The sequence below is a fragment of the Plodia interpunctella genome, chromosome 10, assembly GCF_027563975.2.
Source record: "Plodia interpunctella isolate USDA-ARS_2022_Savannah chromosome 10, ilPloInte3.2, whole genome shotgun sequence".
Lineage (NCBI taxonomy): Eukaryota > Metazoa > Arthropoda > Insecta > Lepidoptera > Pyralidae > Plodia > Plodia interpunctella.
Genome location: NC_071303.1, coordinates 10507075 through 10525598, shown reverse-complemented (window position 1 = coordinate 10525598; position 18524 = coordinate 10507075). Strand labels below are relative to the sequence as shown.

The window sequence follows — 18524 nt, the reverse complement described above, 5'->3', positions numbered from 1 at the left end:
TCAAACGGGAAATTAGACTGATCGTTCCGGAAGGAATACAAACGTAAATATATAATAAACGAAGGAATACAAACGCTATACATTTTTGGTCATCTGTAGGATTACTTAATAGCAATTAAAGTGCAACTTTAATTTATACAACGTTAACAAACCTTTGCTCAGTAAAAGTAATGATTGTACATTTCCAAACTCACGTTAACGTCAGCTGAAGCCATTTGAATTAAATCAGTAATTTATTCGTTATTCAGCACTCAAGGGCGCGCGCGGCCCTAATTGTAGCAGGCGATTACACGCGACTAGGGTAACCACGCCTTAGCGAAAACGATGGCTATTTATAGTACATCTGTGAAATTAATTTGATTTAGATACTTTGTGTAATTTAAATTTTGTAATTCATTTCTTTATCTTTGTTTTCATTTTTCAATGTTATATTTTCTACTCTATGTCATGACTATTTGGTTTAGTCTAGAAATGACTAATTCGCAGAATGACTACGTAGTTTTCTCTACACCGAATATTGGGTCTAGACATCATATTTACACGTTTGCAATACTTCAAAAACGTTATTGACTTGAACCTCCGAAGTGGTTGGAATTTCCCGATCAGAACGTGGACACCCTACGCTGGAACCCTTGCGGTTTCCTTCCGTCTAGTGACGTCATGTCTTATCTGAAATATCATTTTTATTACTTACGGGGGAGTGTTCCCGAAGCTACGGCTCTAATAGGCTTTGTAGTACACGTTACACTTTTTATACTATCAAGCAGGCTAACAGGCATGCGGCCCAACTCATGGTGAGCGGTCACCACAGTCACACAACGCCTGCAACACCAGGTTTCCTACTTCATGGCCAGTCTTTTGCCACAGTGCCCTTTCATTACTCTGCCTCTCTCACTCTTCGCACTATGTTTTGAACATTGTTTTGATCTTTAAGTAGCATAAAATAATTAATTTTGTAGCAAACGTGTACGCACGTATTGTAGTCATAAATCCAATAAAATAAAGCGCGGCGTCCGCACAAAGTCAAGGCCGTATTTATTCAATTAGCCCCAAATTATCGCACACTCGACTCGATTTTTGCATTTAACCTTAATAAGACGCCAACTTTTCGAAGAAAGGTTTAATTACTCTTTTAAATCGCTTTTTCATTGTTAATCTTGATTTCTATTTATCACTCAGTTTTACACAAAATTATATCACCTGCACTCGAGAAGATCACGATTTTTGCTTCCACCAATTTCGATAAGCGAGGATGAAATTCTCTGGTGTTGTAGTTTTGAGTTAATATAGAGATTATTTTAGCTAGTTGTATGTGTGTTTGGTCGCGGGAATAAATTCTACGTAGTCGTAAAGAACAGACGAAAACAAAATAACTCTCAATGTGGCAAACAAAATATTTTCAAGAAGTCTGATTCATTACGTAGAAATTATTTGAGATGTTGATGGATTAACTGTGAAAATATCCTTAATTATAATCTATTTTGATACTGTCACTGAATGCCGAGTGCGCGAAGACCGCCGATGTCTTCATCCGGCCGATAAAGTTTATATACAATAATAACATTTCGTGGTAAAAATACAGCATATACCCGGCCATAATTTTTAGTGCGAACAAACAAATTAGTGGATCATTCAACTTTGCACAGTGGTCTATTTCGAGAGCATATTCACGAATTGATGATAGTCGTTGCCCTTCTGTCCTAGTGTACTACTGACGCACGATTCTGACGTCACACGTCGCGTGCCAACTGCCAATGCCGATTCACGCAGGAAATACAATTTAGAGTCAAAGCTCGATACAACGTATAAGTGCAACATGTGGGTGCGGATTCTAGCAGATAAATTATTTTTCCCGCTTGCAGGAACTTGTGAATTTCAATAACATCAATTGAAAACTTTGGTGTTGTCGTAAAAAAAGCAATATATTACTTGTTTAAACACTTCGAAAAAATATTTATTTTCCAGCCATTATTTCACACAAACAAGCATAATAAAAAGTCAACAATAAGCCCCGGGGAAATGGAAGGTATGGACAGCAAACAGTAGTTTTTTTTACCTTCCACAATTTCTTGCTAGTTGAGGAACCTTTACTTCATTTAGGTTTTATGTAATCGTCATTATATTGCGCACATTAATGTCTTAAGCTCTCAGGCTGATGATTTTTTTATCCATATAATTACTGCAGCAAGCTTAGTCTCTACGTGTCTGTACTCTGTAACTAATTGAACCGGCTACTATTACGACGGACGGACAGTCACAGTCAGGTTTTCGCGTCGGGCGCACGGCATTAATTATTTTTATATCGTCGCGGCCAGAGTGATCCGTGAGGTGACAGTGATTGTGATGTGTGCGCGGACGTTCTGACTGGTCCTGGAGCACCATGGGCATCATCATAGGGACGTGTGTGCCTGATCCGGAACAGGACGCGGCGGCGTACGGCGCGCAGCTGAGGAGACCGCCCAGGAGGATACTCTATGGTAAATTGTTTGCTAACAAACTTCCAAAGTCGATGTTTATTCAGAAATTTAGCCGCTACAGATGCTTTTTCGACGTCGAAATTAATTTATACGACTTGTTGCTAGTTCTAGTTTTATATTATTAATTTATATTGTTGAAAAAGAATTTTATAAAACAACTAATTTATTTATTTATTTCTAATGATTTTATATATTTTATTTTAAAAAATAACGAGTATATGTGTATTCTATACTAATCCATATATACTAATTTGTAAATCCCTAGTCCCTGTCTACCCCTATGGGAATAGGCGTTATAATATGTATGTATGTATATTATGGAATCCGTGTTTGTATGGTATCAATTCTTGCTCACAAATATTTTTTTTATTTCAGTAGGTTTTTTTAAAAATAGAGGCCCTTCAAGGTACCAGCTCGTACGAGCTAGGGTTGAAGATCACGTTAGTCAGTGTCATTCAAATCCAGTGTTTTCTAGAAGTAAACATGTTAAAAAGTTAAAATTGTTCGACTCTGTAACTTAATTTTTTTTAACATGAAAACACAACATTGTTTAACTTCGTATGTGTCTACCTATATGTAACATGTTTGTTTCTCATGTACCTAGGCAAAAATTACGCAACAGATATAAATGATGATTAGAAGATATTTACACATGTGTTTAAGTTTTATTTATTTCTTGTTGATCAATATGAACCAAAAAAGAAAAGAAATAAATCATAACTAATACAAACTTTATGAAAATTAATTGCATTCCATCTTTTTGTACTAATTCAGTTTCAGAAAACACAGGGTTCTAAAAGTTTTTGTTACAAAGAAGTTTACGGACAACACCGGAATGGTTCACATAAAGACGAAATATTTTTCTGTAAAGTTTTATTAACAATCGACCACTTATATTTTTTAGCTCTCGAAAAGCTTTTCTCTTGAATTGAGGGGTCACTTTTTCTTGGAAGTAGATTTTAGTTTTATCTCAAACAATGTTTTAAATTATATTTTATGTTGTCTCATTGTTTACATGGTTACACCACAGAATATACAATAGTTACCTTTAGGTAACGGTAACGGACGTGGGATGTTGGGAAAAGTAGCAATTGTATTTTCGTCATAAACATGTTTTAATATCCTTATTTATTTTCTTCGATTTTCTATACTCATTTTTGTTTCTGTTCTTGTTACAGGTAAGCAATTTAACTGATGTACTGGTGTGGAGCTGGTGAAGATCAAATGCCAAATATAATGTTCTAACTAGATAACAGATAACAAAGCTCGTGATAAAAAGTAGAAAACGGACCTTAGGTTCCGACGCTCTGTGGCTGGGAAGGAACCTTGAAAATGGATGAGAGAGATAGCAATATTTAGAAACTACCTAATACATTTGGTGGTTTATTATTGATCAAAATGATCGTTTGTCCACTCAGTTTGAGTGGTATTGGATGAGAAATTAAATGTTTCTTCGATCCGTTTTCCATTTTAGTTATAGTCTGCGTATACTTTGTAACATTTCATGACTGGGGTGATGTGGGGGGCATGATGAATGGTATTGTCTATACGAAGAACTAGCTGCTAGCCCGGCTTCGACCGAAAATATTGGCCACGCACTTCGAGTGGATTTAAATTCTACTTTCTTTGATAAAATTTAACCTACGTCCATCTAATTACACATGTTTTGTTGAGATTCACTGAAGTCATTTTATCTTCAATACCATCATCAACATAAAGACGCCATCGGCCATTTTGGAATCGTAGACAATATAGTTAGATATCTAGGCTTCCATTAAAATAAAATATCAATTTAAATCTCCGAGACAGGTCAGCGCATAATTGGGTTTTTGGCGCAAGATTATGAGTGATATTAAAGTAGAAGCATATTGTACATTTTTTGATAAAACATAAGAGAATGTGTTTTGTATTCTATTTATTTCTATGATTTATCTTAGCTAAACTAAATAAAAGCCGATAAATTACCTATATTCGTAAGAAATGACACATTGTACTTAAAAGTAAAAATTATTTTGTCAAATAATGCTTATGTCTAAATATTACAAGTATTTTACAAGTATAATATCCTTTACTGTCACTGTTACGCGGCTTGAATTTATTTATCATGCTTATTTTCATAGTACAACATACATCTATTTTTTTTTCAAAAAATATATTACTATTGTTTTTATTTTCACATATTACATTGAAAAATATTTTTTGTTCATCACAGGTTTTTTTGATGACATTCTACTATTATTTCCATTTATTTATATTTTCATTTTATGTTTACAATGAATAACATTATACAACTGACACCGTACAAAACATCTATAATAAAAACTTTAAATTCGTATTTAAATAATGCGCAAATAGAGATTTTCCTGTAGCTGCACTAATTGGTATTATTAATTACTAGGCACAGGGAAATAATGTGATGTTAGTTCCAGTTTTCGGTATTGTTGGCTGATATTAATTTGTGCTTGATAAAATACTACAATTAGATTCTTAAGCCTCGTTTATAAACACGCGAGCACACACACCCTAAACCCGCGTCCTCATTGAGATAAAGTTGGCGACCAATGCGATGCGACAACGATAGCGTTGTGGATTGTTAAAGCGATTATACAGGACACAGAGACGTATTCGACTATACATTTTTGCATCGCATCGCGATGTTTTGTCTAAATGAGGACAACGCCTAGCAATCTGTGCATACATTGCCGTATGTTTGTGTTGAAGCCATCATGGACACAGTGCATGTTGCTGCAATAACAAACGAACAAACTTTTCATTTTATATTAATACCAATGTAAGATACATCCTATTTACACACACAGGTAGACATATTTCTCGTTCTCATTGTTCTCGTTAAAGTCTACACTGCATACTGTCTGTTTTCTCTTCTAGCTTCTTACTTTATAATAAGTTCTAATGAGCAGGATTTTCTGATTTTAATTTATTTTTCATGAAGAGTCTAAACGTCCTCTTCCAAGCCGTCCAGCTGCATGTCTTTCGGTATCCCGACAAAGACAGACAAATAGTCTGAATTGGCTGCGTCGTTCGTGGATGATCCTGAAATATTAACACCAGATATCGGAATAATTTGAAAAACCAAATGAGGAGGAAAATATATTTACGCGGGTAACATTGCGGGGTGCAGCTTGTTAGATTATATTAACAAGTTATGAATTTACTATGCCGACTAGATAAGTTCTAAATTGGTTGGCTCCCTTTAATACGTAATAGTAAGCTTGCAGTTTAGTTACGATAGGCTTTATCATATGATATTGATCATATATTTCAAAGCCAGCTAAAGAGTAGAATTTAAATCATTCCAAGCCAGTCCCGATCTCCGTTCGCAAAACTTTATAAAAACCACGTCGTATACATGGCTGTCCAGAAAATCTACCTCCAATACCGAAGCGTGATCCCCGATGATGATAAATAACAATATAATAATAGTCAGCATACCAGTTGTAGAGGCCGCCCCTTTTGTGGTAGCATCCTGAGCGGCCGCAGTTGTCGCGGCCGAGGCGCCCGATGCGGTCGGCGGTGACGGCGGGAACGGGAACCCCGGCCACATCGGCATCGGCATCGGGCACGGCGGCATGCATGGGACACATGACATGGGACCTGGAAATATAAACTTATTAGCGGCCCGTCACTATTGGTGAATTGGTGAAAACCGTGGGAAAATCCGTCAGGTAGTTTTTAAATTTAACACGTTCATACAGACAGACGCGACAGAGGGGCTTCTTGTTGTAATATGTAAAGATTATTCATAGCTCGTTTCGTTTTTTTACTTTATGCAGTCCTTTAGAAATCGCTAGTAATGTACGGGGTAAATACTGTAGGCATGTTGCATAAATAATTCTTCTTCTTGTCGAGTTGTAATGGCTATTCAAATGGCGTTCGACCAGTATGAGACCACGATGAGTCGTTGGCCTCGTTCACGACGACGAACTTCCAGAAATGGAAATTCAATAATTCTTAGATGATGACGATCTTATTACCCATGCATGGTGGCGGGGGTGGCGGGGGCGGGGGTTTCTTCAACACGCATTTGGGAGGAGGCGGGCAGGGTTTCTTCGTTGTGGTCGATGTTGTGGAGGTTGTGGTCTCCTCGGCCGAGCACTGCGGCGCCGTCGGACAGTCCGCCAGGTCATCTACTTCTATAACCTCTGGAAATTAATGAAATATGTAATGTTCCAGATCACGGTCCGCTATAAGAGACATGTGTAGCTGTACCTCCTCATACTACATTAAAGTGACTGTTCGTGGTTCTGTAAGTGTGAAAGCTGCTGGCACACTTGCTTGGCGTGCCTGCGTGTTTCTTTATTTATTATTTCTTTTTTCGTTGTCTTTATAAAGATATAGATATCTTTAATTATCAATATATTCAATAATTATTCCAAAGGTTTATTCAATTATCTATCGGAATTGTAAACTTAACGAAGTTCGCTTCATCTGAAATTAACAACCAGAGTACATAGCTTTATTATTTATAGAAAATGCTCATGACAAATGGTCGAGAGTCAACATGACTGACAGGTTTTAAACATACGCTGCGTCCAATTTACTGAGAACATCAAGTACATCCATCAACTGGTAATGATCAGGAATTAATCTCCTTCCGTAATATTCTAACGCAAAATATATAGAGTAGAGGAAATATTTCCATATTTACCACAATCAAATGGATTGCAAATTGACTAGGTATCAAGAATTGTAACGGCCTCAGAAAAGCAAGACCCACGAACCACTCATGAAAATCGACATAAAAAATTATACATAAATTTATATTTAAAAAATGGTAAGCCCTTCTGGCATAATAGGGACCAACACTGTTTGAATGAGTTTCTTTCGGCATTTCTTCTCAGCAGTGGTCGTTCCGAAATGCTAGTAGTTTGTAGCTTTGGTAAACATCATTTAATTTAGAATATGACGTGAAAAAGTGCCTGTGAAGGCCTAATTTCTGAATAAATGATTTGATTTTGATTTTTGACATTATAAGAGGCAATCAAATGAAGCTTCCCTTGAATGAATCACAAAAGTTCTATTTACACTGATAAGATTTGAATACAAGAAAAAATAATTTAATGTACTATATATAATAACACGGAGTATACAATTTTTAAATTCTGATATATCCGCGACAGCGCAGCATGACTAGCAGTAGTGACCGACTGATGTAAATGTAGTTGACATTGTTCTGTCCTCTCGCTATGTTATAAGTAAATCAGTAATGACGAACGGAACTGGTCAGGTGATGCCGCTGTGAGCTGTGAGCGCCGGAGATGTAGGAAGTTCACTTGATTGCATAGAGGTTGACCTTACCGGTTTTGAAAATCACTTCTAATGAATTCTGATTTATGTTTTAGAGTCTAAATCTAATTTGAGGTTATCTTAACGTGGCATAAGAAATATGTTTCTAGAGGCAATAATCAAACTTCAACCACTTGCATTATGATTATGATCCACATAAATATTTATGATCGGTTATATTTATTTTCTCAAATAGAAATTCTTCCTCTCTTTTTATGAGGAAAGTTGTCAAAACTATTCCAACTATATTCTTCGAAACGTAATGAAAATTAGATTAAAATAGAAATACTACTTTCAAAATACATTTGTGACTTCTGTTTCTATATTACCTTGATAAGTGGGAGCCTCCATCAACGTGGTTCCCATCCTCAAGCGCTTGTCCCGCTTGGCTCTGCACTCGTCGCACATCTCGCAGTACACCGTCACAATGGACGGGTGTTCGCTGCGGTTCCGGCACTTCTTGCACGCCAGCTGGCACCCTATAGCGCTGGCCGACAGCGACGGCATCACAGCTAGTATTATTATCACTGCTGTTACACAGGACTTTGAAGCATCTTTCATTGTTTTCGGTTTGGATAACCTGTAAATTACGTATACGACTTTATTCTCTGCGGCTGAGCGTTTTCCCGGTTTCATCGCCGCAAAGCATCGGAGCCCTATGACCGCTTTTTTAACTTACATTTTCTTCTCCACTTCGCACTATCTTCGGCATCCTTGGACATGTTTATATTTTTATACCTTGTACCTAAACGACTTTTACTTTTGTCAAAACATTTAAAGTATTTCATCAGTACATATTAAATGTTTCAGCAACTTTAAATAAGTCAATTAGCTTACTTGTCGTCATGAAGATGTTACAGCATTGTATTTCATTGCCCGTAGATCTTTAGCTGCATCGCAATTAGCTTCAACAGGATCCGAACTGACTAGAGTCACAATCAATTGCCTGGCAAAACAATGTCTGCTTTGACGTCAGATATCTAATAAACTTGCTATCAGCAGATAATGCTTCCCATAAACTTTGGGATATCAATCCCGATTATTTATTGGAACAATATCAGGGACCTTAATTTGGTCGCTTTTTATCTCATATTCTGAAGTTTAGATCGAATTATGAGGTTTCTTTGTTATGAGTTCGTTTTCATTAAATACATTAAGGTTTTCTTAGAAGAGGCCAGCGATTTAATCAATATTCTTAGGCGTTTGCGTTTTCGATAAGTTTGACAGAAATCGTTTATATAAATAATTCCTATTTTCACTTCAGTTATTCTTTATAAGGTTTATGCGTTTCTTGCGTAAGTTACAATCGCAGTATAACGTTTATATGCCTTTATTATAGTATTTTAATACCTTCGCCCCTTACGTGATTGATATTTTATATAAACTTGGTATTATAGTGTCTATAAAAGGCGGTAAACGGGGGTGTTATTATATAGATTTAACAGAGCATGCAGTGAGGGATAAGTGCTAAGATACAACGCAATGTCATCGACATAATTTAAATGAGAAGTTCATAAGCGTAAGAGTAAGATGAAATAATTTGTATTATTAGTCTGTACCTCTCTATTCATAGTAATATCGTGTATTAAGCTCAAGACTTAGGCTCAAGAGTTTAAAATTGCTTTAAAACAGTTCTGCTGTTGGTGATGGTAAATTTGGCTAATTTTGTAGGCTTACTAGATGTTAAGCAGCCATCGCAATCTATGGACGCCTGCATCACCAGGTGTCAAATGCATGCGTTGACAAATGAGAAAAATATGCTATTTTCAAATCACTTGGTTCTTCCATGACAACATTGTGAGGAAACCAGAGCACTAATGGAACGGCTCTCGAGACCGGCGGCTTGTCACCGCGCATTGATTGTTCCGACGTCCGCGTGTCTATCGACCAGCATTGTGCTCTAATTGCCGGCGCCACCACCCGACATTGATACGTCGTGGTGCCATGATCGATTTGTGGAATTAGAATAATTACAATTTTTACTGTCACCCAGTACAATTTGTATTGAGCAGCATGAAATCTATATTTCAATATTCGTTGAATACGCCACTAATATTGTTTATCCCATTCTGAAAACAGGAATTCATTTCGAGAGTGCTTTTGCCTGTCAGTTTTTTAGGGATTTATATATATCCCTTAGTTTACTTGTGTGATGATAAACTATGAGTAAATTCATAATAATGTGTTTCAAATTTAATATTTTGTTTGTTATTGTTACAGGTAAGCTGCAGGCTTGAGCCTTTGAAATTCAAGTGAGATAGCCAGCGACCGTAAGTGGCAGACTGGTATCGTAATTATATATAATATATTTGCTAGCAGTTGCCCGCAGCTCCACCCGCGATAGCCAATGTTCGACCTCGGGTCATTTACTAGGTATATCTAATACAATTAGCAGTATAGCCATGAAAGCTGACATACAGACAGTCTATCGCATTTATAATATTAGTATGAAAGTGACAGATATGGAAAATTTGTTATTCGAAAACACTATAAATCTTTTAAGATTCAGATCATGATTTGCCGAGTCTCTTTTATTGAATTCACAAAGTTTATCCATTGACGTCGCCGTCTCCGGTCGTCGGCCCACTTTGGCCTCATGGAAAGAAACAAAATTAACCACAAATAGATTCCAGGAGTTCCCAATATAAGCCATCAAAGACGCCAATCAAAGGGGTATCATTACCATTAACGCAACAGGGTTGCCAGCCATACTATACAGATAAAAAAAGCAAATAATAAGTGCGCCCTGGGGCGCTCTTAGTGCTATTCCAGGACATGTTCTACCCGTGTACCTTTTCATCAAAATCTGCCCAGTAAATTTTACGTGTTTGAGAAACAAATCACCCTTAATCACACGCAAGCAAACTTGCCCATTTATAATATTTATGTCCAATATTTTAGTTGTCTATAACTAATTTAAATACTATTATTATTATTCTACAGTAGTATTTTACCCTCCCTTTAATAAAATGGGGTATACCTAGACACACGGGCCGTAGCCAAGCGTGCGTAGGGAAAATCAAATGATTGTATTGAAAGAAGACGATGAAGAGATGACGATCTTGTAAGAAATTATCTGGTGAGGCGTCAGCATTATTACATTTCGTCAGCGTCGTAAGCGTTTTTAAAAAAACCTAATAATACAATCTCTACACAAAACATTGTAAAGAGGTTTTTATTTATATAGTTGCAATTTTTTTTATAAACGCCTTTCTACTAATATATTTATTTGGCCACTGAATCCAAACACACTATTTGGTCTCAAATAAGTTGGCAACCCAGACGCCACACAAATCTGTTGATTACATGATGTTTGAAAATTAAAAAAACCCCGACTTTCAATATTCATTTCGCTACAACTTTTGAACGGCTGAACCGATTTTCATGAAACATAGCTAAGAACACTAATAAAATTATCTATGACACAAAAAAAACTAAACCAAAATGCTAATCGGTTCATCCGTTTGGGGGCTACGATGCCACAGATAGATACACAGACACGGTAAACTTCACTCCTCTTTTTGCGTCAGGGGTTAAAAGGGCTTTTACCGTGTTTACCGTTGCTGAAAACAAATATCGTTTCATTTCCATCCCATTTCATAAAAAGAGATAGGTACTATATAACTCTGTCTAAAAATAGCTTTTTTGATTGTGTTCTGTTTAATATTCTTTTATCTAAAGATCTGAAGGATCCTGATGTTTGAATGGAAATGAAATACCTACTTAAATAAATAAATAAACAAATAAATATATTACAACAAATTACACAGATCCTTAAGTCCGAAGATATTTTCTTCAATTTTACCTTTATTTACACAAGAAAAACTGTGAGTATTACAATGCTCGGTGAAGACTTACCACGAAGGAAATACACGCCTTCCGTGGAAGGTACGGCCTAAAGCATTGTGTACACTCGGCGATTATTTATTCGCACCGCGTCGAATTGAGCCATTTTAATGGCTTCATTAGATCAAAATCTCCAACTGCAGGTGGAAGTGTCAGTTCAGGATCCACAATCCGTAGACTGAGGAAAATGTAGACTTTCGTTTCTGTTATACAAGAAAGTGAAATGCATATTAGAAATATATGAGAAGATAAGGAACAAAGTGTTAATATATTTTTCCCTCACCGTGTACTCGGCTCGGCCCAATCTGTCACTTTGTATGATATTAGCCGGGTTGAGCCGAAATATTCTCTCATTTGGATACGCTAGTCCGTCTATAGTTTACTTTGTCTTTGTCTCAATCAAAAGGGTTAGCACACCTAATATTATAAGAAATAAATATTGTGTGTCCACGCCTGCTCTCCGCCTGGCAGCCACCAGTCAATTACAGCGATCACTCTCGCGGAAATATTCGATTTTGCCGCGGTTCCGCTTGGCCGCCGGGGGCTTCAATTCTTTTTGCGATCGTTAAATTGTAAAGCTCCTGCTAACCCCTCATTTGCACGAGCAGTAATAAAACTCCCGATGACTTTGGCGCATTTTTATCGCATTCGACATTCAACTTCTGTTTAAAATTATCGATAAACATGCGTTGCCATGTAAACTCATATATATGTAAACTCATACTTAGTGTTCTATTATAAAGCATTTTTAACGCGCATTGAAAATGCGCCCGTGCGAACAAGAAAACGGCGATTATTATTAAGCGCTGCTTCTAGTTCAATTGTTCATACACATACATATATTTGCAGTTTTTCTATTTTTAGCCCTCGGAATTTAGATAGTTATGATTGCACAAGCTACCTTCCCTCCCGCATTTAGCGAAACTAGCTTTGTATACACAGTAAACACCTGATATAAGATCCATCTATCGCAAGTTATGTCCCTTTTAAAAAAGAAAAGCAAATTTATTTGCAAGAAATATGGAGTAGAAATAGCTTTTGACCCGAAAAGCTGAATGGTTTATTTATTTATTTGTTACTTAAATACATCGGTACATGTGTATCCTATTACAGTATTTTAAAAGGAAGGAAAAAAGTTCTTATAACAATATCACATTACAAAGAAACATAAAAACACATTCTTGTATTTTTAATACAAGCAAGTCGACTCACATTTGGAATAGTAACATTTCACGCGGGCGAAGTCACAGACCGGCTTTAAAATGTATAGACAACAGGTACGTGTCGTTTTGTTTTTATTTCTAGTTTAACCTTAACACGTCCGCGGCTGAACACGGCAACTGTTTGCACACTACGTACCTATATAATTTATTTTAGTTTTGTTTGCCAATCTGTAGCAGGTTTGAGTTTATATGTTGCAGATTTAATTTAACATTCATCTGTACTATAACAAGATTTAAAATATCAGCTTTAATTAAAGTTTTCCGCCAATATTAGAAATTGTAGGAAATCTATCGCAATAACAAAAATAATATGAAATAAAATTGATAAAGTTGATGTTAATTTATATAAAAAAGGCTTGAACTCGTCGGATGTTATCGTAACGATGCGACATCTAATACGTTATGAATTGAATATGGCGTCTTATTCTAAAATGTTAAATAAAACTTATTTACACTTTAGAAACAAAACTTGAACATAATAAAACCCGTCGATGTAGTCGATCAACACGCCCGTTGATTTAGTTTGAGCATGTTTTAGTTTTAAAACTGGTGATCGGAACTGCTCTGAAAGCAATTTTCGCGCGATCAAACTTTGTCCGTCCGTCGCAAACACGTTCATTTTAAACTAATAGGGAACATTAGTGCGATGTTATCACGCCGGAGGGCAGCACTAAAATAAGCTGTAAACAGCATAAATTGATATTGATTAATTTTCTAAACCTGACAAATGACATTGACTTGTACACCAATAAGGTGATTAGTACAAATTTGTTGGTACCGCCATTTACGTCGAACTGCGCGTAATATCAATATTGGCATCTATATATCTTATTGTATTTTAGTTGCACTGTTCGCCTTTTATATATTTTGAGGCGATTTCTCAGAATTTTCTATGTTTTTATAGTTAGTAACAAATGGGCACGCGCATACTCGACCATTAAGTTCGTTTATAATGAATGACCAACAAAGCAAACGTGTATCATAATATATAATAATATCAGCGGGACATTATGTCATAGCGGAGTACATTCAAACACAGCTTGCAAACGATAAGGCAAGGCCAAGTTGACGCCGTCATTCACAAAGACATTATTATTTTATAACAAGCTGTGAATAGTGACTTCACTCCCTTGGGAGTTTAGGGATACCATGGGTCTTTTTCTTATTTTTTTTTTCCAAGTTTTTTCTTTGTCACGCGTCGAATGCAAACAGATAATCTCTGACGACAATAAAAACTTGCCATAACTATTATTTTTTGTGTTCTTCCGACGACTGGATAAATGTTTGTTGTATTGTTTATTTTCTATTACAATATTTCAGTTAATTCCTTTACTACTTGTTATTTATTTTTTTCATGACTTCTACAATGTTCAAATTCAGAAAGTGAGGGTCACATATGCATATGACATGAGATCTTATTGCCAATCACAATAATGACATAGTTTACATGTTCGTCACGTCTGTATGTTCGTTTGTTTTGTCTGAACACCTAATACAGAGCGGTATGCGCGATCGAGCCTTAGTTGGAATCGAACCCATTATATTGAGGTCGTCAGACCGCACAGATTGCGTGTGTGCTATCGATATCTACCTCTGTATTTATATACTGCATACTATCCTTACATATTATAAAACAAAGTTCTCTGCCGCGTCTGTCTGTTCGCGATAAACTCAAAAACTGCTGCACGGATTTTCATGCGGTTGTCACCAAGAGATAGTGTGTTTCCTGAGGAAGGTTTAGGTGTATAATTTATTATGTTTTTACCCGAGCGAAGCCTTCGCGTTTGTTTCGAAGCTTTCTTTAGTTAAGTTTCTTAGCTCCACGCAACGGCTTTAGATATCTAAAGATTTTCACTATTATTCAAACATTTTATTCCTGAAGGTGTACTGTACAATACCTATGTATAGTACCCCCATCCCAGCTAATATTATTAATGCGAAAGGTTTGTTTGTTACCTCTTCACGCATTATCTACTGGACCGATTGTTATGATATTTGGTACACGGGTAGAAAATAACCTGGATAAATACATAGGGTATTTTTTATCTCGAAATTCCCACGGGAGAGAAGCTCCGGGGCGCAGCTAGTACACATATAAATTATCCCGTAGGAAGCCAGGTCAAGTCGCTAGGTTATAAAACACCATTGGCCATCAGACTTTTTTGACCAAATCCTACGGGAATCGCGTACTTCGGGATATAAATAACTCTGTGTTAATCCAGGTATCAGCTACCTCAATACCAAATTTCATAAAAATATCCGTTTGAGCGCCATGAAGTAAGAGACATACTCACAAACTTTCGCCTTTATAATATTAGAGGGATTATATTTTTCACTGGGGTTTTCGTAACAATAAAAAAACAAATCTCAATTTTACAATCACTGGGAAAAATTTTCAATCTCTCATGTCATCAGTCCTGGTGTCAATTTCCCTGACAACTTTGAGCTCCGTGTCTTTCCAGATTATCTGTAACAATGTATTTAACAGGATTAATGTAATACGCATTGTATTAGAATCACGTATAATGAATGATCGCCATGTTATATTCCATAGGCAGTTTATAATTCTCAGAATGATCCAAGTAATACAGGAAAATGGCTGAGATTAATATTGCTATTATGGATTTTTATTGTTTGTACAGTCTGCCTTCGCTTTTAACTAAATTATTTTTTAACGAGTATTCGGAAATAATGAAAATCCGGATCATACTAGCTGTGTACGAAATTTCATCAAAATCCACCCAGAAGTTGCGAGATTAAAGAATTTGTTATTTTCACATCGATATAACCCAAAGGGTCAGAAATCTGAATTGTTTATTTGCCAGAACACAGTACAGAAAGTAGAATCAATGTAATAACGCTGCGTTTTTACTTAACATGCTAATTCCCTTGAACTATCGCCAGTTGGGTTGGAACTTTATTGGAGGGTATTACACAGGGCTCTCTCTCTTTTTATTATTATTATGGCTCCTTCCGCCATTTCTATCCCGGACCTATTATTGTTTTTTTTTTATAACGGCTCTTTTCTAATGTCTATTCGAAAGGAATGGTTATGTCCACGGACCAAATATATGGAAGGATACTAGCGCACAGCATACGTCACGTAAAGAAGCGGGGTTTATTTCGTTTTTCGGAACAACTTCCCCGCTCCATCTGTCTCAGCCCCGCGTATCGTCACACAACTTAGAAAAACTGCAATAAGGCTCCCCTTTGTTTTTGCTTCGTAGTTATTGCAGTTAGGATAAATAGTTGCGTGAAAAACGACCTGTGGTTGAGCCCTCAAGGTGATGGTATACAAATATTAATAAGTGTGTGTTTGTCTGTTGCAGGTATAAAATGTCCGGTGTGCAGCAAGTTCGTTCTGCCGGACGACATCGAGTGCCACCTCGTCATGTGCCTCACCAGGCCCCGGCTTTCATACAACGGTCAGTTACCTAAATACTTATACCAAAAAATTGCAGTTACACTAGCAGATTGTAACATTTTGATGTGCTTCTGTATCTCTCTTCTTTTCCATTATTTGACTTGTACAATCTGCGCTGGAGACCTCCCATAAAACGTTGTAAAGTTTAACCTTTAAGTTTATATATAACATTTCCACTTCTTTTATATATTGCTTTGAGTATAGTTCGTTTTTGAGAACGTTAGTCTCGAAAAGTCACAAGAAAGCGAAGAAGGGCATTCGTAGATGAAAGACAAGGCAATCGATGTCAGTAAACAGAGGAAAATGTTAAAATACCGCACCTGTATTGTAATGTATTCCAGAGGACATCCTGAGCGACTCGAAGGGCGAGTGCGTGATCTGCCTCGAGGAGCTGAGTGCGGGGGACACCATCGCGCGCCTGCCCTGCCTCTGCATCTACCACAAGGGGTAAATATGTGCCTTTTCACTTCTCATGCTCGTAAACTTTTCTACAGCATGAAGTAAAACCTCAGTCTATGACCCAACATCAGATTTTTAAAAAAATTTACAAAAACGTCATTTTTGACACAAGCTTTTATTGTTGTCAGAGAGATCTTATTGCATTCATCATGTCTGTGCAGTAAACCATTGAGGGGTTCCCACGTCTGGAGCTGTTCCTGCGTGGACCATCAGGTCATGCTTATCATAATAATTGTCATTGTCATCCAAACTAAACGTGTGTACAAAATTTCAGCTCAATCGGTTGAAGATAACTGCCTCAAATTTGAGTTGCAAGATTTCACCCGAATAAAAGGTTGTAAAAAGAATCTTGTACTTCTTTTCACAAACAAAAATTTTATCTTTCTTCACACGATACTACTACTACATAATGAACATATTAAACTATATAGGAAGCAAGTATCATACATACATATTCTTGTTTCCCATGGCAACAATGTGCAGCCAATGTAGGTATACCGACATGCACCATCAATGGCCCTTGGTGTGTGCTCAATAAGCAAGGGCCGGATCTAGGTCGCCGATAGCTTAGGTTGGAGCTAAGTTATCGATATCTTGCGAGGTGATAAGGGCTTTCAAACAGGGGACTTGACTTTGTAACGGATAGGCTCGAGTTTCTTATTTCCTAATATTATGCCATCATAGGCAATGGTCACTTGCTACAGATGTCAAAATATTGTTATTTTGATAGAAGTAAGAGTATAAGTTAAATCCAAAGTTTTAGTAAATCAGACAAATTAAACTCCTGCCCATGTCGATAAAATTCCAGAATTTATTTTACACAAATATATGTTCAAATGTTATCGCCTCGCTAGAAAGAGACTAGAATTATAAAACCTTTTTTTTATTCTACTGACCAAGAAAGCATGCATGTGTCCTGAACCGGTCACCTCAGCCTGTGGACAACGGCGAGACCAGACAAATTATGTGATTACCATTATGTTTCCCCCTTTGGTATATAGAAAAAAACTAATGGTTTGATTTTTCTCGTTCCAGATGTATAGACCAATGGTTTGAAGTGAACAGATCGTGTCCGGAGCACCCCGGCGACTAGCTTGTCCGGCTTCCGCCGGCGGCGGCCCCGCCGGCCCCGGGCCCCGGGCCCCGGGCCCCGGCCACGTGCCATGTCGCGAGTGATAGTTTTATACAATGAACGGACTGCGCAATGCGCTTGTACATACAAACTATGATAGTGAGATGTTTTACCAATTAATTACTAAATAAAAAAACAACAAAAAAAAAACAAAGACAGTTCTAGTAAACGCTAAAGGGAAAATTCTCGGTGGAGTATTATATTAAATGTAAATTTTACATCGTTAATATTTAGTTAGTGTTTATTTGATATTTATATGTATAATTTCGGTATACGTTGTATAGTTTTGCAATAAGCTATAGCCAAGGGTTACGTTAGTACAGTACTGTGACCCCGTCGCGGTAACATATCTGTTTCGTAAGCTTATGATATAATAATATATATATGATTTGATCTTTTTCATCTTGATAATAAAGTTGATTTGTTTCTAAATTTTCTACGATTGTTTTTTTCTGACCTTTATAAACTGCAGTTAGGAAAATTTAGTTTAACTAATGATTTAGTAATCATTAGTTAAACTAATAAATAATAAAATATTAATATTTTAGATTTGAGGGTATTACGTGCGTTATGTTAGATGTCTGGCCTAATTGACTTGATGTCAGTGTGTATTGGCTGTATACGCTCGATATCCTTGTGTCGACTAATTCGAGTGT

The 18524-nt window shown here is 36.7% G+C and overlaps 2 protein-coding genes across 6 annotated transcripts in view; one reads left to right on the top strand and one right to left on the bottom strand.

Moving 5' to 3' along the window:
• The window catches only part of LOC128673175 (uncharacterized protein), a 91690-nt gene extending 73385 nt beyond the window's left edge, over window positions 1-18305 (top strand). For 3 of the 5 annotated variants that reach the window (XM_053750837.2, XM_053750838.2, XM_053750842.2), the window contains exons 2-4: window positions 16183-16278; window positions 16619-16724; window positions 17772-18305. In XM_053750837.2, the coding sequence (XP_053606812.1) occupies window positions 16183-16278; window positions 16619-16724; window positions 17772-17829 (260 nt within the window). In that variant the 3' untranslated portion in view covers window positions 17830-18305. Of the gene's footprint in view, window positions 1-2197; window positions 2478-16182; window positions 16279-16618; window positions 16725-17771 lie in introns of those variants that run through there. The other 2 variants (XM_053750841.2, XM_053750840.2) reach the window with 2 other exon arrangements.
• Window positions 3439-9128, bottom strand: LOC128673173 (uncharacterized). The gene is made up of 5 exons (XM_053750832.2): window positions 8622-9128; window positions 8114-8364; window positions 6473-6640; window positions 5931-6092; window positions 3439-5531 (listed from the first exon to the last, which is right to left on the bottom strand). The coding sequence occupies exons 2-5, from the start codon at window positions 8343-8345 to the stop codon at window positions 5434-5436; spliced, it is 660 nt and encodes a 219-aa protein (XP_053606807.1). The 5' UTR covers window positions 8346-8364; window positions 8622-9128; the 3' UTR covers window positions 3439-5433.
• Window positions 18306-18524: the final 219 nt, after the last annotated feature.

What these genes read in the sequence shown, in the direction of transcription:
- LOC128673173 (XM_053750832.2), bottom strand. Translation starts at nt 8,345, where the DNA reads ATGAAAGATGCTTCAAAGTCCTGTGTAACAGCAGTGATAATAATACTA. An exon ending in ACCCCCGCCACCATGCATGG is followed by an intron (nt 6,093 to 6,472) that starts GTAATAAGATCG and finishes TTATATTTCCAG; the next exon opens with GTCCCATGTCATGTGTCCCA. An exon ending in AGGGGCGGCCTCTACAACTG is followed by an intron (nt 5,532 to 5,930) that starts GTATGCTGACTA and finishes TTAATATTTCAG; the next exon opens with GATCATCCACGAACGACGCA.